General features: G+C 31.0%; 2 protein-coding genes and 1 long non-coding RNA gene across 3 annotated transcripts in view; 2 read left to right on the top strand and 1 right to left on the bottom strand.

Moving 5' to 3' along the window:
- Nucleotides 1-12,392, bottom strand: part of LOC123666552 — a 93,770-nt gene extending 81,378 nt beyond the window's left edge. The window contains exon 1 of the long non-coding RNA XR_006745272.1: nt 12,309-12,392. This is a non-coding gene — a long non-coding RNA (uncharacterized LOC123666552). The remainder of the gene's footprint in view (nt 1-12,308) is intronic.
- The window catches only part of LOC123666551 (twitchin), a 119,457-nt gene that overhangs the window by 22,419 nt on the left and 72,751 nt on the right, over nt 1-24,287 (top strand). The window contains 22 exon segments of the mRNA XM_045600665.1: nt 194-253; nt 1,195-1,287; nt 1,722-1,778; nt 5,243-5,419; nt 5,870-6,076; nt 6,653-6,697; nt 14,529-14,673; nt 15,938-16,174; nt 16,323-16,459; nt 17,191-17,301; nt 17,750-17,833; nt 19,912-20,037; nt 20,120-20,549; nt 20,652-20,757; nt 20,868-21,028; nt 21,514-21,652; nt 21,842-22,056; nt 22,135-22,466; nt 22,550-22,733; nt 22,816-22,940; nt 23,163-23,340; nt 23,435-23,559. Coding sequence (XP_045456621.1) covers nt 194-253; nt 1,195-1,287; nt 1,722-1,778; nt 5,243-5,419; nt 5,870-6,076; nt 6,653-6,697; nt 14,529-14,673; nt 15,938-16,174; nt 16,323-16,459; nt 17,191-17,301; nt 17,750-17,833; nt 19,912-20,037; nt 20,120-20,549; nt 20,652-20,757; nt 20,868-21,028; nt 21,514-21,652; nt 21,842-22,056; nt 22,135-22,466; nt 22,550-22,733; nt 22,816-22,940; nt 23,163-23,340; nt 23,435-23,559 — 3,474 coding nt within the window.
- LOC123666550 lies at nt 1,785-3,862 on the top strand. Its single transcript, XM_045600663.1, has 5 exons — nt 1,785-2,693; nt 3,127-3,243; nt 3,318-3,377; nt 3,464-3,547; nt 3,625-3,862. Exons 1-5 carry the CDS (start codon nt 2,601-2,603, stop codon nt 3,709-3,711), a joined length of 441 nt encoding a protein of 146 aa, XP_045456619.1. The 5' UTR covers nt 1,785-2,600; the 3' UTR covers nt 3,712-3,862.

Genomic DNA, 24,287 nt, shown 5'->3' with positions numbered 1-24,287 from the left:
GCTCTCGATGTTGTAATCAGAATCGAAGTTTATTTTTAGAAATTTGTTTGTTCGTAAACAAATTAAAATAGATGACATTCAATATAGAAAAACATTATAAACAATGTTTTAAAAATACAGCGATTTGCGAATTTTCAAGCGTTATATCTCTGGGAATATTTGTATGTTTAATATAATAACTTTTTTACCTTAGGTACAAGAAGTCAAAACAGAGAGCCGGCGTAGCTCTATCATTGAAAACAAATCGTTTAAGGTGAGTTTTTTTTTTAAATATGCATAAAAATATTTACCTTTATATTTTATCGTTATATTGTTATATACCTACCCATTTATCTCAAGCATTAAAATAAGGATCGCACTTTCCAAAAACTAAAATACAAAATCAACCTATTACCGTTTAGTTTTACGCGCGTGTACCGTTATTCTACAACGACAAGTGTTTTTTTTAAATAAAATATATAATTTAAACAATGGTTTTTATGACTCTAGAAAAATACCCATTATTTTTACTGTAATGACATATTATTAAAAAAAAAAATTAAACACTCGTCAATTAAAAATATTTATATACGAAATTTATTAGCAATGGGAGGAAAGTGGAAAATAGTTTAAACTTTTCGTTTTATGTCGAACACCTGTGGTTACTAAAAAACGGTAGCTGGCCGCTTGCCACTCGCGAGGGTCACCGCGAGGTGGTATGGCACATTGTAGCGGTTATATTGTTAGCTATAATAAAAACATACCTTCGCTCGCGATGTTATCCACGCAACGGAAAAATTATCGTGATAAATGAAACAATAATTTTATTACTTTCTTTTAAAGATTTTTCAAATATAAAACATAATTAAATATTTTTTGTTAATGATGAAACATTCAGCAAAACAAATTGGTATCTTGAAAATAACAATTTTTCTTTATTAGATACTAGCAGATTACATTTAATGAAATAGATGACTTTTTAGCTCAACAGATTAATTATATATTTAAATAAAAGAAAATTAATGTTAGCTCATAATATAAACAGTTATAAAGCTGTTACTGTAACGCAAGTCAATTGTGGACGTGCCAGAACTTCGGGCGATTTAAATGTATCCAATTTAACTTTAGATTTAATTTATTGTTTAGCATTCTTTTCTGTACTAAAGTAATGAATTAACGTAGCAATAAAAGTGTCATCGAATCTCTTTCTTACAGTTCACTAAAGAGACTTCGGACAGCAGAAAATCATCGGTGGCATCGATTTCCGAACAAGAACAGGTTTCACAATTTAAAAAATCTGCACTCAAGGTAAGGGACGATTGCATCGCAAAAGCTTTTAGACTGATACTTAAAAGACATTTGAATTACTTTTAAATATTGATACCTTTTTATTATGCCAACGCGAACCCCACAAAGCAAATCCTATTATTTTCATGAGTAGACCTTGCATTTTTTTAAAATTAGATTGTTGGTTCAGAACTCCAAATTACGCTTCGCATATTGTACTAAAAATTTTTTTTAGCTTAAAGCCAAAGAACCTTATCCATGTTGACGAGATGAGTGATTGCATCGTTTTGTTAGTGTCTTATTTTTATTATTTTTTAAATTTAATTTATTAAAAAAAATAACGAAGAAGCTCTTTTAAGTTTTCGAAATAAGACATTAGCATTTTGGATTGATTTTATTTTCAATTACGCAAAGTATATAGAACCCAACGCTTATTTTTGAAATGTTGATTTTAGACCAAGGTTGTAAAGGAACCAGAAGTAGTCAATGAATTAGAACAAATTAAGCTTAAGGTGAGTTCGCTTCTAGGCATCCTTGCATGAACCTGTATATGTCCATATGTAAATATAAGCACAACAAACGGAAAACGTTTACTTATATCTGCTTTTGTAAATATGTCCATATTCTCAAGCAGAGTATTACACGTTGTCGTTGTATTCATGTGGATATCTTGTTTGTATACGTCCAAGATTTTATAAAACTAGCAAACATCAAAAATAAGTTAATTCAATCGTATTATTTTCTGTTAATATATATTACTTTTGAATAGGACGACACTAAACCCACAGAAGATACGGTAAGACAAAATTCCGACGAAACGGATAAAGAGAACGTATATCCTTGGCGACCTACGAAAACAGACACACAGGTACACACACACATCACTCACTCAAATTTAAACATTACAATTTACACTGAACATAAATAACACTATTCTGTTTATTTTAATTAGGATGTAAAGGAAAAAACGCAACCAAAACGTAGTTTAAGTTTGGATCAACCAAAACCAAAAGACGATCCACCACTTAGACGTCGCCATAGTAAAACTGAGGTATTATTATACCGGATTAATATTATTATTGTTTTACTATCCAGTCTAATTAATAATGTCATTTTATAATAGGATATTGATGAAACAGAATCTGAAAATATAGAAAAGTCAAAAATAAGACGAAAGGTATCTATCGATCGTCCTACAGAACCTACTTATCCTTGGCGACCGCCTAAATTTGATGAGGTAATTAAAATCAAAATTTTATCGGTACTTATACATTAAAATAAATAAGCTTTAAAACATAACGATTTTTTTTTAATATTAGGATTCTGAAACTTCAATGGAAGTCGATGATGTTGAATCTGTTGATAAGTCTAAAACTTCAGAGCTTACTCCTAAACCTGCTTATACTACTACTCCGAAATCAAAAGAGGTAATAAAAATTCCATACAAAATATCCTTTTTAAATTTTAAATTCTTTTGTATCCTATAATAAAATAATTTCTTGAAACTTCCTAAACTTGCAATATTCAAGGAAAAAAAGATGAAAAGAATACTGTCATTCCAAAAAAGTTAATAAATAAAAATTTGAAGCAAAACTAGTATCAAAAATTGTAGCAGATATTAATGAAACAGTACAAAATAACTGTACTCTGTAGGTACAGTTTTAAATTTTTGTCTTATAATTTCTCTATAAGCTATTATTACATAGAAAGTAATACTGTCACAATTTAATTCTGCAAAAAAATAATAAAGCTAGACATAGAGAGCATCGGTACGAAAACTATTCGAAGTAAAATAAAATTAATCGAGATAAATTAACGAAAATTAATTTATAAAATATAAATTAATATAAATTTATAAAGGATTTGCAGTCAGATAAAGTAGACAAGGAGGAAACACCGAAAACTGACAAAGATGATAAGGTAGTTACTGAACAAGAATCGCCTTACCCTTGGCGTCGTCCAAGTAAGCCTAAGGAGGTAGTTTTCGTTTCATTTCACTTAATTTTTTATAAGTATTTAAAATATCATCTAATTTTGTATACGTATTGTAGGAACCTGAAAAAATTAATGACACATTCATTAAACCAAACGACCAAAGCGCAAAAGATGAGGTAATAAAATAAGAACATAAATAAGTTATTTGTTTTAAAAATACTTAAATTAAATATACATTTTAATAATATTGAAATATCTTTAGGTAACCGATAGTGTTAAAGACAAAGATATGACAAAAGACACAGAAAAATCACAAACACTTCATCCATGGGCTAAAACAAAAGAGGTATATACACTTTGTAGTTCCTTGATTGATTGTTACCTAAAATAAATTCACTGTATATAATTAAGACCCTTTATCAGGTTCCAATACTCATAACACCGGAACCGGAAAATGAAAAGGAAGTGCCATTCTCATGGCAGGTTATTCCTGAAATACCACAGGTATAAATTATTGTAATAAAATATATTTATAATGATATAAACACATGTATTAATAATAATATTTTAAATCAGGCTGAACAAACACCGGAATTAGAGGATAAATACAAACCCACGTTAAAAGAAATACATGACACGACTGTACCCTGGAGAAGGTCTCGTTCTCCTCAGGTACACACTCTAACACTACTCTTACATGCACAATCATACATCTTGCACAATATTCTTACACATAAATTGTTATAAAACGAATTTCTTATTCGCAAACTTCACTTTTCTCTACACCTGGATAATCTAAAAATGTAAAATTGACACCAGTATAAAAACTTTAGATTGCTGTCATTTTTTTTTAAACAAAAATTACATTTTCGGATTAGACATTCACTTACACTTTATTTTCGTATGGTCGCCAATAATTAAATTTAATCTTTAGGCGGAATCAGAGAGCACAAACGAGAAAAAACCAGCTTCCTTAGAAATTCCACAACCCGCTATAAGCAGCAGACCTCAACCCGACGAGGTATAGAAATTGGCAGTAGATCAATAACGCCTATAAAATTTGGCACTATGCACAAAATTTTTTAGAGTATTCGATGCCTGCACAATGCACTTGCACATACACAGTAGTTGAGCACATAAAACGTTGAAGTAGTTAGTACTCACACACAACTCTTTATAGTTCTTTAATGACCGCAACGAACACTTACAATAACCATACCCTCAGTATCTACAATCTACAATCTACTACAATCTACTCTACTACTACAATCTACTCGTACGACGTTTACCTTCCGCGAAAGAATTGCATAATATTTTTGAAGTTATACTTCTTTTGGTACGTTAGGGACAAATAGTGAAACTAAAATTTTATGATGCGCGTGTACACCGTCACAAAAAATCCGAGACCCTGAAGTTAGCAAGTCAACGAAGAAGAATTTAGCCACGTGAAGTTAGCTAGTCCATGAAGTATAACTTCTTACGTGCGTACATAAGTACACACACACACTTTTTACTTATATTTGTCACTGTAGTATATATAGATCAATGTTTACGAATTTGTTATTAGTATAGAAAGTTATTTATTTTGTTGTAACATTTGGAATATAAGCAGTAGTTACTTTTTCCTATAAATATTTGCATGGTAAGTAAATAATTAAGATAGTTGTAGAGAAAAAATGTACATATTGTAAATAAACTTTTTATCTATGGTGATGTTGCAGTGAATGTTTTTAACTTTTTCTCTCTTTTACGTAGACTCATTTTCCTTGCTTTTGCTTCTGCTTACTAACAATACTTTTATGTTTTAGTATAAAGTAGTAGTATAATGTATGTTTTGTAAAAGCGAGGTAAGTAATAACGTAAGTAATACATACCTATAATTACTGTGTTATTTGTTCAAATAGGTCCAGGAGCTATTGTTTAAAACAAGAAGATGTGCCAGACTAATAAGTTATAGAACGAGTTTTAAATGTTACGTTTCAGAAAACTGCAGGAAAAACGCTAATATTAAATGAATTTTAACATATATATCTACTTTCAGAAAGTTGAGATTAAAAAGGAAAACGTTCAGGAAGAAGCCAAAAAAGCAAAAGTCTCAACAGTCAAGAAGAAGGCAGAAGATTTGCCTGAAATTCCTGACTATGAAAGACCTGAACTCGAAAAATATGAAAAGATTTCACCGACACCGACCACAAGAGAAAAACCAGAAAAAGACAAGGTATGCAAATTTTATTCTTTAACAAGCTATGCCCGCGACTTCGTCCACGTGGAATTTAACAAAAAAGTTATTGTTCAGTACGCAGAGTTATAAAATAAATAAATTTTTAAAATAAAAATAGCCTAAGTTACTCCTTATTACATCAGTTATCTGCCAATGAAAATCCTGTCAAAATCGGTCCATCCATTTCAGAGATTAGCTGAAACAAACAGACAGACGGAAAAAAATTGTAAAAAATGTTACCGGTAATGTTAATGTTTTGGTATATGTACCGTGTATACATCTATATGCATTTAGTAAAAAGCGGTTATTTTAATATTACAAACAGACACACCAATTTTATTTATTTGTATAGATATTCTTAAATTAAAAACTTTTTTCTTAACTAATATTTTTAGCACATTCTTTTTTGTAGTATATTGATTAAAAGCCAATTAAAATTTTGTACAGCCGGCCGAAAAGCCAAAGGTGCCTGAAATTAAAGCCCCAGAAGAGAAGCCAGTTGCACCTAAAATTGAGGTTGTACGTGAGAAGTCTCCTAAGCCGGAAGCTCCAAGGAAACCGTCACTATCACCAGCTCCTCCCGCCAGAAGAGGCTCGCTCATTCCTCCTCCAGAGGAAATGGGTCGACGCCCTTCACTAATCATCAGCGATGAGGTATGTACAATTTATGTAAATAGTATCCAATCAACTTACAAAATTGATAAGAGAAAATATAATTTGATATACAATATCAACTGTGAAGGTATGCCAAATCCCTTAGACCTATGTATTGTGATGTCTGATGGTAGTATAGAATTATACTATAGGAAAACTTATGGTTATTATTTAGAGCACGCACTTATTTTTACAAGTACTGCGATGGTTATATTTACACACAACTGATACATTTTCACATAGCAAAACAAATAGGTGCGTGGTAATAATTTTGTATTTTTTGAACCCTGTAGTCCCTATTCTGTCGAGCCGAACCCGTAACAATAAAACATCCTAAATATATCTCCTTTAAATCACGCTAATAATCATCGGTATTATGATGATGCTTAAGTGAACCTCGTGCTTGAGTAACGATGATGATTAGTTGACTTATTTGATTGATATGAAGCTTAGATTCCCTTACTCCTGGCTTTTTAGAATTTAGTATTCACACAATAGGCCGTATCACGAACAAAACGTTTGATGATAATCAATGTTAGTAGTAGAAATTAAGTCGGTCAAAAACGTAATCCACAGGAGAATAGAAAATTAAGACCAGGAGAGGTGATAGAAGAGAAGAAGGTAATAGCAAAATTGCTACGAATATTATTACGTTGAATGCTATCCGTTATGATGTTGCCGTGAAAAAAAATTAACTGAATTTCTGTCAAAGGAATTATGTTGATGCATTTGCAGCTGACGCGATTTTAAGCACTGCCAAGGGAAGCAATCTGGATAGTCATGTGTGAAAGAAACATATACAGTAGTTAAAAAAATATATTTTTGCAATGTTTGATAAATGTATAAATAAAGATCTATCGCGAAATATTAGGTCTATATTAGCTTACTTGTGTAAAATTTGGACAGCTGATCTGTAACAAGAAAATAATTTTTAAATAAAATTAGTTCATGGCTTTTTTATACATGTAACATATGATTATCCAGCCCTTGTCTTGGAGACAAATTCTCGTACTACGCACCGAGCTACTGCACATTTTTTTTTGTGACACAAAGCACCAACGTAAAAAAATGCACAGCTTGTACGCACGTCTGCACACAAATAACGGTCTCAATGATTGATACTTTAAAATACGGGTAATAACGCACATGATGTAAGAAAATATTATTTACACATTAAAAAATTAACTAACAAAAATAACACGGAGGTGCAACACTTAATTTAATAACGCTGCACTACTCACAAGGTCAAAGTTACTTTGCAGGTTTTAAAATTAGGGCTGTAGGGTTGATAGGTTCGGTGGCACAGATAGGCAAGTTATAATTAAACATAACGACAGATTATGGGGTTATTATCACTATTTTTTAACACAGGTCACGAAATTACGTCCTGGAGAAGTTTTAGACGAGAAAAAGGTGAGATTGTTTGGGTCTGGTCATTTTAGGTGGACGCTGCTCGCTTTGCAAAGCATTTTGATAAATGTTCTTTTTTTACACTATACACGACTTTACGGACAATATTTTGTAGGATTACACAATTTACCTTTTACACAATTACATCTTTTTAGTTATCACCATAGTCCACAATCAAAAAAAAATCGCTTGTGTTACACTCTTGAGTTTTTGTAATGTCTATTCCTTTTACTATCTTTCCTAAAATTACCTTATCACAAGTACAAAAGTGAAGACTTGCCCCTTACGTACTTACGTAGCTCATTTAATCCTTCTTTATAGATTACACATCTTCTAGCCCTTCTTGACTTGAACCCTATACTTGACAAAAATCATTGACGCCGCTACATTGACTAGCGGAGTTAATTCTTTAATAGCAATTGGCAGATTAGCAAATTAGATGTTTTTTTATTTGGCTTTTAAGGAATCATAATGAAAGAAACATTAAAAATTTCATGTTATGATTCTTTAACAAATAAAGCATTAGAAAAATTCTAGAATGGCTTCTCAATCATACTAAATTCTTCTCGTCGTAGAGTAGTTAAATCTTCTTATTTCTTTACTAAATTGCATTAGTATTAGACAATCGTTATCATTCAAATAACTTTTGAACTGTACAGACACTAATTACAACTTTTACAGAAAATCTACACAAAAAAATTGTTAACACCCAACTAAGTACAGATAGCATATTTCACACATTCACAAACTTACTCATTACTACAATATATTAATTTATGCAGAATATTAACTGGAATGTTATACTAAAACATTTATTTTTTTTTTCCAAAAAAGAAACGCGGCAGGCCGGGTGAACTTTCGGACGAGGTACACATTGTGTGGAATTATATATGTTTAGATCTCAATGTTATAGAAAACAATTCTATTAGATTCGTGGCTAACATAGACTTTTTTACAGTGATTAATTTTATATGTCATAAAAATGATACAATCGTTGAGAAAACTCATTATAAAGCGAGCACTGCGGCCGTAATATAATTTGTTTCTCGATCTAAAGAAGATGTTATAAGCAAGGGTAAAATAAATTCAGACTTCTGTAATATCATCGTCGTATCTGAGTTTAGTAAATAGTGCAACTAACACTTTATCGTTCTAATCATATAATCAATATCAACCCTAACTGATTTCCGCAAAAAAAATACCATAACATGTAAAAATTCGCATGGTTATTTTGCATGTTGTTTTACCTTAATATATAATTCGACAAATGGATGTGTTAACATATTGTTATTTTTATTATAACTAGTATTATTCGTCGTATGGATTTATCTGTATAGATATAATTTCAACCCACGCTACCCTAATCAATTACTGCTTTGCCATGTAATAAAATTAATGTTGATGTAATTGTAAATCGCTGTTTAATTATATATTATAAATGTAATGTATTATTGTGTATGCTTTACTATGCTTGTAAAAGCTAAAACTAATGGTGAACGAGTCACTAACGTTAAAAGGTGCCACAAGAATGTCGAACGTAAACATATAAGTTGCATTCCAAAACAATGTCGTGTCTAATTATGTCGTATGTAATTTATAAATCAAATGTTTTGAATATAGAAGCGGAAGCTAAACAAAGATCTATAATTATCGACTAATGAATTTAGTTTAGAGCCAAAATTGTATCAACGTCGCATGAGTGTTAAAATAAACAATATTACTTAATAATAAGTTTACAGCTGCTGAATTCTTCAATTGTAAGTAACAATCGAATGAACATATAAATGATTCGAAAATATTACGACAAGAAATAAAATAAAAAATGATAATGCTATAATAATCGAAAACAAACGCGGATTCGTGGAAATCATGTGAAATCATAACTGCGCGGTGCGCCAAGCGGATAAAAAGTTGTCTATGTGTCATTCATATCATTACATTGTCGCCTGCTAAACGTGGTGACTATGGGCATAACACATGAGTTCGCGCCATTTTTGGTGTGAACTTGTGGAGGCCTATAACAAGCAGTGGACTGCGATAGGCTGAAATGTGTGAGTTATGTGTCATTCTAGATCTTAAGCTATCTACGTTTAGTACGTTTTATTAAAATTGGTACAATCGTTTTAGCATGAAATAGTAACAAACATACATACATCCATCCCCACAAACTTCAGCAATTATAATATTAGTAGAATTAAGAAATGAAAGCTGAAAGTTTCGAATGTCAATAATAAAGATGTGGCTATTTTCGAATGGTGACTAAAATCAGAACGGTGATCAGTAAAATTCATCAAGAAGATAGACACTGACCAACCAGTCATGCCAGCTCTTTCGCGAATTCCAATGATTGATAGTTACTCTTATAATAAAGACTAGGAGCTAGGCCAAGGTGAAGTCCAACTTTGATCGGTCGCTTTTATGATATCAAGTTGCCAAAACTGATGACTTATTGATTTAATTTCATATTAATAGAATACTTATTTAAACAATTATAAATATTTTTTAAATAACCATTATCAAATACTTTGTGTAAAACGTACAAAAATTAAAAACAAATGATCTAAATATATACATACACAAAAACAACTGAACAGAAATTTTCTTTTATATCAAGCGAAAACGCTTATCAAAATAATGTAAAATGAAAATATCACTAAATGCAATTGGTGCTTCTGAAACGATGTTAAATGTTATCATTTCAAGGCTATTAAACTACTTCCAAAAATGGAGGAGGTTCTCAATTCGACTGTATTTTTTTATGTTATACTTTTTGAGTTATATCTAATAATGCGTTTTTACTTGACTATTTTTTCGTCGACCTACGTTGTATTACTTGTCGATGTAATTGAAGTCGCTTTGTTTTCGTTTGTGAGCAAATACAATTATGTTTAAACAAAATACACATGAAGTAATCACACAAACAGTACACGCAGGAGATAGTTTCGTTTGTTGAAAATTATGTTTCTATAAAGCCCTAGTACTAAAGATCAAATAAAGAGTTGAAATTATTTAGGTAATGTTAAGAAGAAACAACTTAAAAATAAACAAGACACAAACAAGATAAAATTAAAATAGATCGAAAAAGATCTTTTCGCATTCCATAGCGTCACAGAATTAGACAATACTATTATTAAAGACAAGGACAAGCTGAAAATAGACAAGAATAGATGTAAATGTGATTGACTGATAGATGTAGAGATGGTTCATACCATACCACGTCGCGTGGGTTGACCGTCCTAGCTGTGATGTGGGATGATATGATATCTTGAGTCTTGGCATTGATACAGTTCTTAAAAGTATTGGCTATGGACTCCTAGTATCAATATCTTTATTTTTATTATTTATTATTATTTTCTCGCTAGAACGATAATTAATAAAACGATTTATCTCACTCTCACTGAGTAGAAGTTAAATTAGTTTATAATGGGTCTCGTGATGTTCTAAGAAAAGCTTCTTAATTGAGATTTTATAATCGCTAACTTATTAAAACTACATAAATATTACGTGAAATTTTAGAAAAAGAATGCTATTATGGATGTAATAGATAAATTGATAGAAATTTTATTTATTTGAGAAAGAAAAAATTATATAGAAGTACAGGAACTATTAAACATTTCTTTTTACTTTGTACGATTTTATTTTTGTGTCACCCACACATTAGAAAATTCTAATTTTTTTTAATATCGTATCAAAATCGACCGTTCCAGCGGGGATCGAACCTGCATCTCCGACTGACTGTGTCGGTGCTCTAGCCAATTAACGGTCTATGTAAATAATGTAACGGTCGCTTAGACCGAATATAAAATCATCATATTAAAAAAAAACGATCTAGCGAGTACATCGTTCCATAGCTTAATTGGCTAGAGCACCGACACGGTCAGTCGAAGATGCAGGTTCGATCCCCGCTGGAACGGTCGATTTTAGATATGATATTAAAAAAAATGTTTAGAATTTCTTTTTACGCTTGAATTCAGTTTTTCATTACACGAGACATCAGCTGTAAGAAAACGCTCTTACTGACAATATATGTTATTTTAATTGGCGTATACAATTTATAAACACGTTCTATTAAAAAATGGAAATTAAGAATTGCTAACGAATATCCTACTTAAAAATGGAAAGTGATTATTTCATAAAAACTATTAAGTGGGAACAATGAAAAATGTATGCATTAAAAATTGTGTAAAAAGTCACATTTCACATAATAAAAAAACAACAATTAACAAGAAAAGGTTTATAATAGAAAAAGGGAATATCAGAATGACCACAGCTTAAACACAAAAAAAATCTTCACACAAAATAAAAATCACACGTGCTACATACTAACATTAGTTTTTATGTTATAAAATTGTTAATAACTTGTATGGGTGTAAATCTGAATTAAATAAATTATTATTATTATTATTTAAGTGCAAAAAAGACATTCCAGTTCTAATTGGTAGATAATAAAATAAGCCAGAGAAAAAAACTATGTAACTTACCAGTTATAGCGGATTTTGATTATTGATATAGATTTTAGGTAATATTAAATTGAAAAATTATTTTGACGTTCATATTTGACGTTCAAAATTGATAATCCTAATTCGTATAATATTTGTTTGATATTGGTATCTTATAAGAACACCAAATAAACACCCAAATACTGTGAATTAATATTATTGAATGATGAATTCGAATGGCAAAATAATATTGAACTATTTATACACGATGTAAGCACTGGAATGACTGCGAGAGTTCGCGACTATGATAAACTAATACAACTGTATCTGTCGCAAATACACTTCCTTATGTCCAAATATATCGGATAAATTACGATAGTTACCGTTTGACGACAATTTCACACATATGTTAACAGCATCATCCAAGTACACACGGATGCTCACCTTAATCTGATAATTAATTGAATTGGTCTGTTGATTTGTGCTGATCGCAAATAGATATCCTCCCTCCCCATCCCTACCCCGCTCCATAACCAGGCAACCGATGTAGGCGCGACCCCTTCAGTCTTCAGATTCGCGCCCATTTTACTTGGAACGACATTTATCGAACTGCCCCTAGATGAAAATTATCGATTAAAAATATTTAAATTTTAATCGAAATATAGTAATTAAATTAATTAAAAAAAAAATAATTCAAATAAATCTGAAATATGTTTAGTGAATATATGTGTATTTGTAAATAATTAAAATTTGACTACGATGATTTTTTAGACTCATGTGATGGAATTACAATTAAGGTGAACTCTTGGTATTAAAAAGTATTGCGGTTGTTTTTTTCAAATGTATTGTGGCATCTTAAATTTTAAATGTTCTTAACACAATGTCCGCTGTAGCTAAAAAACGATCTTCTTTAGCTGTGCCTAAAGATACCGGGGTAAGTACGCATGACTCCTTAATATTAAGACTGAAATTCAAACCTGATCGTCGGTATAAATTTGAAACGTTAAGGTACTTTATTAAATTATATTAGTTGTGTTTTCTTTTTTAGTACAGAATTATATTTTAAGAAATATGTAGGGACACGAGCGGTTTCTTTTTAATAAAGATTATTTTATGACTAAGATAGGCTTACAGCTCTTTACACACTTGACTAAATTTTTGAGTGTACAACCTTTATTTATTTATTTATATATGTATTATTTATAAGTATGTTTATCGAAAAAAAAAATATGTAGCTATATACCAGTCGGCTGTTACCTATAAGACAAGCATTAAGTTGCTTACTTTAGGAACAGACGACCGTGTGTGTATTGTGTAAATATTTATTTATTTATTATTATTTATTTATGTCCTTTGTAAAATTACTATACTATCTTCAATTCGTAATATCTATTTTTAGTAATAGTTTCAATAAAAACAATTTATATCACTTTCAATAACGAACATTATGAAGAAAATTTAATGTCCATGTATACATACGTAAGGCCTACGGCATACGGCCGGTTTCAATAATCTATAATATCTATTTCTAATTTGTATTAAGTACTAGAAAGCAAATTCAGAGATAGATAGAGTATTAAAACCGGCCGATAATCACTATCAACATAAAGTAATAAAACTAATTCCTTCACTAAGGTTCCTTCACTAAGGTTCCTTCACTTTTTTAATTTGAATATTTTGACATATCAATAGTTTACAGTACGTGTACAATTCTACTTTGGTGTTTTTAAGAGTTTCATTAGTTTTGTCTTTTCCACCATTCAAAAAAATTAATCTATTATTTAAGTTTTATACATTGTCTATTAAAAGACTTATTTGCAAATACAAACCTTAAATAAAAATAAAAACTTCCATTAATGCCTTTTTTATTACCGCGTCGCAAAAATCAAATAGACTGGCGATAGCACCAGGATTTTATGTGTGTACAACTTCTAGCGAAGGCAGTTGACTTTTAATTTCATCAATATTTCTTTTAATACAAAAATATAATCAATGGCGTCATTCGCAATTTCAAAAGTACAACTATAATTCACACTTGTAATTATTTCCAAGTGCTGGCTCAACACTTGCGCTACATTTATCAGGAAGTCCAGAGCTTCATTGTCGAGTCATTTGGCTAACGCACATGATGCACAGCATCTGTCATAACACAACTAATATGTCTTGTATTTAGTTACAGTATAATTTTTCAATCTATATTTAACCAGTACCAAATCGTTTCAAACGTATCTCGATGACTTTTAACTAGTTGCCTTCTAAGTTTAAGGTCTTAAATATTTCCTAATTCTAATTTACTCAATACCTATTTACAAGAATACCCCATCCAAATATGGGATGTACTTTTCACACACATACAATAAATAAATAAATATAAACTCCAAATATTATTAAACATGGATCAATATTTGTTGCTAATATTTTATTACTTTTGACTTTCACATCATGTTTACTTATTATATTTGTTTTCTAACATTTTTTTTTTAATGCAATGAATATTTTAAAATCAGGTTTTCATTTGTTACATCTATGTCGATTTACATGTGATTAACAACTGTGATTGCCAAATATATGTTCAGATATTTATGATCAATTTATAAATTTAGCGAAGGAAATCTGGTGACACAAGGAGACCGTCAATCCAAGATTTAGAAGACTTAATTAACAAGCCTTCAGTTCCACTCAAACCACTTGGTAATGAGGGACCTCCACAAATCGTCGATGTACAAGAAAGCAATTCGGCTGTTGAAGGTATTTTTATACAATGTATTTATAAAACTATTTATCGATCATGAATTTGTCCATCGAGTTGGTTCAATAGATAATATTCGAAACTAAAAAGGTTAAATTCAGACTGGCAACGCTGTTTTGAGAAATGCTCGGTTGTCATTTAAGTATTGTAAGCCAAACGTGATAGACCAAAAGAAATTACTATTCTTAATATTTACTAATTCCTATTATTTTTCCTATTTTATTCCTATTACTAATTTCTATTTTTAACCGACTTCAAAAAAAGGAGGAGGTCACATAGTACATATATATTTATATTTTTATTTATTTTATTTATTTATTTTATACTTTATTGTACACCACAAATAAATTACAAACAAAGCATAAAGATAGTTACAGACAGTGAAGTACAATGGGCGGACTTATGGCTAATTAGCCATTTCTTCCAGACAACCCATTATTATTATTTTTTATGTATGTTCGGCGATAACTCGGGTTAATGAACCGATTTTGATAATCCTTTTTTTGTTGGAAATGAGATATCCCTAATTGGGTACTATGATAAGGAAACCAGGATCTGATGATGGGATCCCAGAGAAATCGATGGAAACTCTCGCATAACTTTTTAATGGGTGTATCGATTTTAATGATTTTTAATTTAATCGAAAGTCGATGTTTATCATGTGGTCACATTTAAATTTCATCGAGGTTTGATTACAACTTTTGGAGTAATCTTTGATAATGCGTATTTAATTGACTATTTTTTCGTCTACCTACGTTGTATTACTTGTCGATATAATTGAAGTCGGTTTTTCTTCGTTTGCTTGCAGACATTATTATTCTACATACGTTCAGTAAAATAGGGAATTATGTCCATATAATTATTTTTAAAGATAGTCTTATGCCCAGAAGTGGAACTTTTGTAGTTTTCATATTAAAAAAAATCACCTAATCTGTTAGATGATTAATTTACATTAGTTTAAAGTTTTTCAATAATAAATAAAAATGTGTTTTGTGTGATGTTTTTTTAATATATAATACGATACGAAAACCGATAGCTATTAGAGATGCAGAGGATCGAGTAGACTTAGAATTAAAGTTTCTACGCGTCTCTACTTCTTTTGGGTCATGTATAACTAAAACGTGTATGGAAAGCTATTGATCTATACATTATCTTGTTATACGAGCACTTACAGCTACTAGTTTAGGACTTTAGTAGATTTATACCTATAAGTCTTATAAATAATGTTAACTAATTATGAATATAATCTTACTTTCCAACCAGATCAAACCGGATACCTCACAGTTCAAGTTGAGGGTAACCCGGCACCCACCTTCAAATTCTACAAAGGTGTCACTGAAATCATTGAGGGTGGTCGGTTCAAGTACGTCACAGATGGCGAAACCGGTACTATTACTCTGTGCATGAGAAAAGTAAAACCCAACGATGAAGGCAAATACAAGGTGGTTGTTAGCAACATTCACGGCGAGGACTCAGCTGAAATGCAACTTTATGTGTCCGGTAAGTGGTATAAAAATGTATTTAGTAGAAAATAAACTAACTGAAAAGCATTATTAAAAATTATAGCAGTATCAACAATAAATGGGGATATTAGGCTTAAAGTTGATCTAGTATATATATGGTTACGAAATTATAATATTTTATTTAGATGCCAGTGGTATGGACTTCCGAGCTCTTCTCAAGAAGAGGAAATACGCCAAATGGGGTGAAAAGAAAGAAGACCCTGACTGGGGTGACTTGAAGGAAACTGAGAAACCAATACCACCTCTAAAGAAAGTCGAAAAGGTACGGTAGAAATATACTAATAAGAATCTTTCATAATTTAAATTCTGACTAATTTTTTTTTTATATAGCAATGTAGAATAATAATATAAATGACTACTTTATTGAAGTACTAATATGATGGTGGTATAAATTCTAAATAAAATTAAAACAAACAATAAATAAAAGTGATAAATTATAAAGGATAAAACCTACGAATTTTAATGGTACAATTATTATTATTTAACAATGTAACTTAACGTGTACTTTAATTCTGACGTTTTAATAATTTTGCCATTAAATTTTGATTAAATATAAAAGACAGCTCCATCAGATTAAAAAATCACTATTCGACGACTTTGGTACAACTTTTTGATTTAATTCACTAAACTTATTCCTTAAGCCAATCCAACGCCATTAAATATGCTACAAAGGCAATCAAAATCAATGGCAGTATACGTCCCTTTTAAAGGTATCATAAATCCCAACATACATATCTATATATGTTTTATACTTCACATGATGATAACAAAAGTTAGGTCAACTGTCACTACGATTAGAATACAAGATTTGAGATACGAACTTGCATCAACAAAATACTTACAAGAACAGTACATCGAAAGCAATAAGACAACACATGTTCACTTTAGACAACACTTTCATTTACGAATATTGAAAGTTGCTGCAAGTGAGTAAATAATACAAATCTGTAGAACATCGTGTGCATCACTAAATTTGGTTCTTAGGGATTAGAGACTGGATATTTCGAAGATGAAGATCAAATTGTAGTAATATCGGAAGGTGTCGAGATGCTTAGATTCCCAGCTGACAGACGCAGAAACTCCTCGAATTGGTCCTGGTTTAAGGTCCTCAGTATTCCAGATATAAAGTATCATCGTTCATTCCATCTTATGTTTCTATTACGCTTATTTTAATTTCATACAAATGGTTAATGGGACACCAGATGTATTTATTTACAATTAAAAACTCTTTAGTGTCAATGACACTTTAAAGAAACAATTGTTTTGCTATGTATTGCAATGACAATCTATCATACTTCGTTTTGTGACGACGTTATTGTATGAGAGATTAAAAACAAATAAACAATGGCTGGATTTTTACGAAAAGTATTAGAGTTTTTTCACGTTAGTACATTTTATATAAAATTAAATTTGAAAATTATTTAACACTGTTAGGTATAGCCTGAATAGCAGCATCATGGGAATCGTTGCACATAGCTTGATATTAACATGGCTTGGCATCATTACACAATACAATTTAGAACATATCTGTAACATCTACTGTCGATTCTAGGGTATATATCAGATAAGGAGACGTATGTCTCTCCCCGAATTAATACCCGATTGGCCCGATTTGATGGAGGCTGTCAAAATAAAGGTTCGATAAAATGGAGGAATAAAAGTAAAAATTTAAATCGATAGACTTCTTTTCTTATTGGAACATTAACGAAAATTTATTTAACGAATGTGTTATACGAAAAATGATAGAATAAATTAATTGATAATGATTTAGTTCGAATATGATCAGAAGTCTATTTTAAATAATGGAATGAAATAAAACTATAAACAAAATAACTAAATTTATCCTCTTAAATTATCATTTTCAACGCAATATTTAGTACTTCAATCAACTTTATAACTTTATAACCTTTATATTTTTAAGTTGCAAATGGTAATTTATGAGCGATTTAAAAACACTGCATAAACAATGGATTTTAAATAACTTGCACAAGGTTTTTTTTATTACCACTACACTCTTTTCTTCTTAACATTTTTTCAGGGAATGTAAGTGGAATGAAATTGATGATCATTCACTTGATCTTGGATTGTTGTTAAATAAATTTGATTCCAGGTTTCTGTGACGTCGATTTGAGGAGCTTTTGTCATTTTGTATTAAAATTAAATATTCATTGAAATCATTATTAATTTCAGTTGATGCATTCGGTGTACTCAGATTTTGGAATTTTAGTTATAAATATAGAAATAGAAGTATTCATAAAAGTGGCACTTGATTTACTGATAGGTTAATCGTATATGTGTATGGACACTGGTATATGACATAGGTACTCTATAACGTACTTCACATAAATACATTACATACTGAAATAAAAGCGGTACTCCTTACATTACCCCAATATTCGTTCATTTGTAAAGTCCGCTATCACTTTTAAGAAAATAGTCAATAAGACTTCACTAAGGATTTGTGGATATTTTATAGAAATCCCAAAATAGAAGACAGTCTCTAGCGGAACTGATTCCAGATTGGCCGGTGCTGCACTCGTTCAAAAGAAACGAGGTTTGACACCGCGTTTGTCCGTCGGTAGATGACACAATGCATCTTGAGTTGTATCACTAAATGCAATTTGTCGCACAAGAATATGTTTTACGTCTACACTTGAGCATAAATCTGTCCAGCAAGATTAGAAATGATCGTCTTGCACTGATATCTAATATTAATTTATATCAAGCGATGACCTAGAAGAATGATTTACGATGTATATATGATAACGACGGCCGTGAAATTTTAAATTTACAATCTACGAAGTATTATTATTTGTTGTTAATACAACAGCGATTCGATTTTATTATAATAAATTTAAATGTGGTTTTTAAATTGTAAAATCTGATAAAATTATGTAAAGTTTCTATCTTCAGCAATTCATATCTATTTTACAACATTCCAAATATTAACGTAGTTTATTTGTTTTAATTTTAGGGTTTTTAGCTTTCACGGCACTTATACCATGGCTCAACAGGACGAGCCATGTTAGTTATCAGTGCAAGTACTAAACAACTAAGAAATTTTAACGAAAATCTAAATTCACTTCAGAGATTATAGAAAAGCACATCTATGTTCCATCTATTTTCTTCTCTCCCTCTCAGGCTCTTCTGCACTCTACAATATTTTCAATAGCAGCACCTGGCACTGGATTTGTACAGTGACATCGATGTTTACGTATAATTTCATGTTTTTTTTTTTTTGAAAATAATGAATAAATATTTTAAGTTATTATATCTATTTATTCTGCAACTCTACTTGTAATAAGAATGAAATATCTATTCATTATTTTTGAGTTACATATGTGTACACTGGTAAGGAAGACTTCGAACTCGCCCACTTTTGCACATTTCTTCAATGCCAAGAAAAAAAATTCCAATTTCTGTACAGTCGCATGTTGTTTGAATTTATGGGTGGCGATGAAAGAACGGCTGATGAATTTAACGCCTGGATATCGCCTGGGTTATGTCATCATAAAATTTTAAGTGTTCCATTCACTTTCACGCATTTGTATTACTGTGACACTTCTGATATTGTATGATCGTACAGTTTTAAAATGTGAAGTCAAGGTTACGGGTGATAAGCACACAGCTTTTGTCTTACGAGCACTTTTTGTTGATGCACCGATCGAATCTTACGCTGACAAGGTATATTAATTTTACTCACAATAATTTCAGAAACAAGAGTCCTTCTTGAAGCCTCTCGTAGATCAATTTGCAAAGGAAGGTAAGGATAAGAAAGTGACATTCGAAGCAATTTTCACGAAACCAAATGCCAAACCAAAGTGGTTCTTCCGAAAGGATGTAAGTTACCGCATTAATAGAAAATTATTATTATTAAATAATAACAGTATGAAATTTTTTCTTAAAATATATTTATTTATAGGAATTATTCCCTGGTTCCAAATACAAGATGACAAATGAACAAGATTCATATAAACTGATTATTTTTAATCCAAAAGTCGAAGACACTGGTAAAATTACTATTGAAATTGGTGGTGTTAGTAGCACAGCCTTTTTACAAGTTGAAGAACCTGATCCAACTTATAATTTCACAAAACAACTTAAGAAAACCCTTACTGGTTTCACGAAACATGAAGTTATACTTGAATGTGCTGTTTCAAATAGTTTGGCTATTGTTTCTTGGTGGAAGGAAGAAACAAAACTTGAAGACGGTGAAGAATTCCAAATATCTAAAGATTTGTCTGGTCAATGTAAATTGTTAATCAAGAAAGCAAAATTAGAAGATGCTGGCAAGTACGCCTGTAAAATTGAGAAACAACCAGACAAAACTGAATGTGATGTTAAAATTGTTGGTAAGTAAATTTAAAATAAAAAAGAGTCCCATTTGAAAACACTCAATTGTCTGAATTATAATCTGCGCAGATACCTTATTAATACAAAATTATTTTGTACAGAATACCCATACAAATTCACTAAGGTACTTAAATCACAACAAGCTATTGAAAAAGACACGATTACATTACTGTGCGAACTGGATGACGCCGCAGGTGATGTAAAATGGTAAGTTGGAAGTTAAAAAAGCGTAGAAAAAATAGTTAAAAATTAATCTTTAGTATTTTAAATAATAAAAATGCCCACATATACTATACAGAAAATAAAATTGATAACAGGTACAAGGATGATCAACAGCTTAAGGCAGATAAACGTATCACAATTGTAAAGGAGGGTCGCAAACGAAAGGTGGTCATCAAGGATGCGAAAGTAACTGATGCTGGCCACTTTAAGTGTGTCAGTAACGCCGACGAGACTGCCTGCGAATTGATTGTCAATTGTAAGTTTATCCGATAAAACTTTCTTACCCATTTATGATATATTTTTAAAATTTAAGTACCGCGAAAACCTCACGGGTTTTTTTAGATACTGAGAGTCATTAAATTCATGCAGTTTGTTTTTGCAACACACAATATTTGTGGCATAACTTTATAAATATTAAAGTTCAAAGTACTGATAACTAAAATTTTAATCTAATTTTTATTTACTTAGTGAAACAAATTTAAAAAATATTTAGTGTTTTACGTTCCATTTTAGTAGTGTAGATATCCATAATAATTTAATTCTAAGAAACCTGACAGTTACACTGGGATGGGTTTATTGCCTATTGTTTGAAGTTACTGGACCTAGACTTCGATAGGGAGGAGCAATATGAAATTTGAGTTATCATTTTAAGTTAACGCTTAATAGCGAACACAACCCTAATCTTCATTTTATTTTTTATTTTCTCTAAAACAACTGCTGATCGATAATATTATTCCTTAGACTCTAATCGCTTCAACAAGAAGTTGAAGGACACAGAAGCAATTGAAAGAGACAAAGTCGTTCTCGAGGTGGAATTGCAGGATCAAACAGCTGAAGCTGTTTGGTCTTTCAACGGAGTGCCAATAGTGCCTAATGACAGGTAAAAATAAGTTTGTCTACAATATAAATACTTTATTTTGGAAATTCGTTATTTTAATTTTTTTATTAATGTCTATTATAGAACCTAGTTATTCTCATTATTGAAAGAAAAACATATTAATTCTATTAATTAGAATAAATTTGTAAAACCTATATTATTTCTATTTTACAATGTTATTATTTATAACAGGATCGAAATAAAGAACCTGGGTGGTGGTAAACATCAACTTATCTTTAATAAGATAGAAATGGAGGATGACGGTGAAATCCTCTGTGAATCCGGCAAACTTAGTTCATCTTGTAAACTTAGCGTCAAACAAGGCGAGTCCAAACCTCAGATTGAATGTTCCGATGAGTTTAACGGACCAGCCGGACACCAATTCGTTATCGAAGTGCCTTATAAAAGTAAGTTAACTGAACATTTATTGGGATAATAAGTAATTTTTGAAACATTATTTTTGGACCATAAATTCTTTTTTACAGTTACTGGCACTCGTCAAACGCCAATCGAGGCGAAATTACTCAAAGACGGAAAAATATTGCCTAATAAAGAAGTTGAAGCGGTCGTTGAACAAGAAAAAGTTCTGTTTAAAATCAAGAGACCGACAAGAGAAGGTTCTGGAAAATACCAGATTAAACTTTCCAACGCCCAGGGAGAAGATTCCAAAGATGTTAACATCGTTATGCAGACTGCACCTACACCACCTCAGAATGTTGAAGTCACAGAGGTCTTCCAAACATCATGTGTTGTTACATGGAAGACACCTCAAGATGATGGCGGCTCTCCAATCATTAAATACGTCATCGAGAGACAGGTAAACAAACCATTGATGTCTTTTAAACAATTCAGTAAATTTAAGGTACGGTGATAACTAATCATAATTTAATTTGAAATCAGGATCTATCTCTCAAAGCTGCTTGGGATAGCGTTGCTGAAGTGGCTTATGGTGAACCCACTACGTATAAAGTTGAAGATCTTATTCCTAAGAAAACTTACAAGTTCAGAATCCGAGCTATTAATAAGATTGGTTCCAGTGAACCTGGTCTTTTCGCCAAACCCGTTTTGGCCAAAGATCCATGGGGTAAGCCTGTTTTTATTTATTAAACAGTGGAAATCGTTGGAGGCTATTGATTATTCATATATATACGTATATACTTTTTCAGACGAACCATCAAAACCAAAGGGTGTGGAACTCACCGATTGGGACAAAGATCATGCAGATATCAAATGGCAAAAGCCAGACAACGATGGTGGTGCGCCAATCACCGGATATATTATTGAGTACAAGGTATGAATTTATAAGCACTATGCTAAAAAGACTGTATTATTATTTACTAGCTGTGACCCGCGGTTTTACCCGTGTTAATTTGGGAAAACATAGACTAAAACTTTATATAGTCTTCTTCAATAAATATACCATCCAACAGATTAACACATTCAAACAAACATTTCAGCTTTATAATATTAGCATAGATTTTATAATCCATCTCAAGTATTATATGTATTATAGGAGAAATTTGGCAAAGACTGGGTAAAAGGTGTAGAAGTACCCGGTGACGCCTTATCTGCTACTCAAGATGGACTTAAAGAAGGCTGTACATATGAGTTCAGGGTTCGCGCTGTGAATAAGGCCGGTCCTGGTGAACCTAGTGACAGCACAAAACCTGTCGTTGCTAAATGCAGATTCGGTAAGAATGTCCATATTGTTGTAAACTTCAAGATGCAATTATACATTTTAGGTTATTATGAAATCGAAATTATTTAAAATATTTTAATTTACAGTTAAGCCTTACATTATCGGTGAGGGTCTTCAGAGTATGATCATCAAAAAGGGCCAGGTTATTAGCTTCGACATTAAGTATGGAGGTGAACCTGAGCCCGAAGTTAAGTGGCTTCAAGGAGAAGAGGTAATTTGTGATTTTGTAATAATTGTTTACTGAAATTTTTTATTTAGCTATCAACACACCACAAAGTATCGTAAAGGTGAAATTATAATGTCGATTTTATATATTCTAAATTTATTTTGCGCTACGAAAGAAACCAATTATTAATACATTTTTATTTTGTCCAAAAAAGAAACGTGGAAAGGCGTACACGGAGAAGGTTAGATGGTTGAAAATAAATGTTGTAATAATGTATAGTAATTACTCATACACTCTATTCTACACCTTTATTATGTGCTAACATGACTACACAAGATACATATTGTCACCACACATGTTTTGCAAAAAATATTAGCACCTTCTTATGCTGTGCTTAAATTTTTTACATTTACAAAAGCTTTTTTTTAAAGATAGTAATTATCTGGACTCATTTTACGAAGTCAATATTTAGTGACTTACTTAAAATTTATGTTAAAATAAATCAAATTTATGTAAACGGTGCTAATAATTCTGAAAAACATAAAAAAGCATTAATAATATAGCAGTGATTGCTATGAATTACATCGTTTTAACGATGTAGCTTTCGATGTTGTATTTAAAATGTATGTCTTAAAATATTTAAAAAGATGCATTAAGGCGAGTTACTCAAAGTTACATTGCATTATTATTTTCAAAACACGCATAACTTCTATATTTAAAGCAAAGTATGTATTTCATTTACATGAATATTTTATGTTTTCTCGTTGGAGTGC

This window comes from Melitaea cinxia, chromosome 26, assembly GCF_905220565.1.
Source record: "Melitaea cinxia chromosome 26, ilMelCinx1.1, whole genome shotgun sequence".
NCBI classification, from domain to species: domain Eukaryota; kingdom Metazoa; phylum Arthropoda; class Insecta; order Lepidoptera; family Nymphalidae; genus Melitaea; species Melitaea cinxia.
This window is presented reverse-complemented; position numbering and strand designations above follow the sequence as displayed.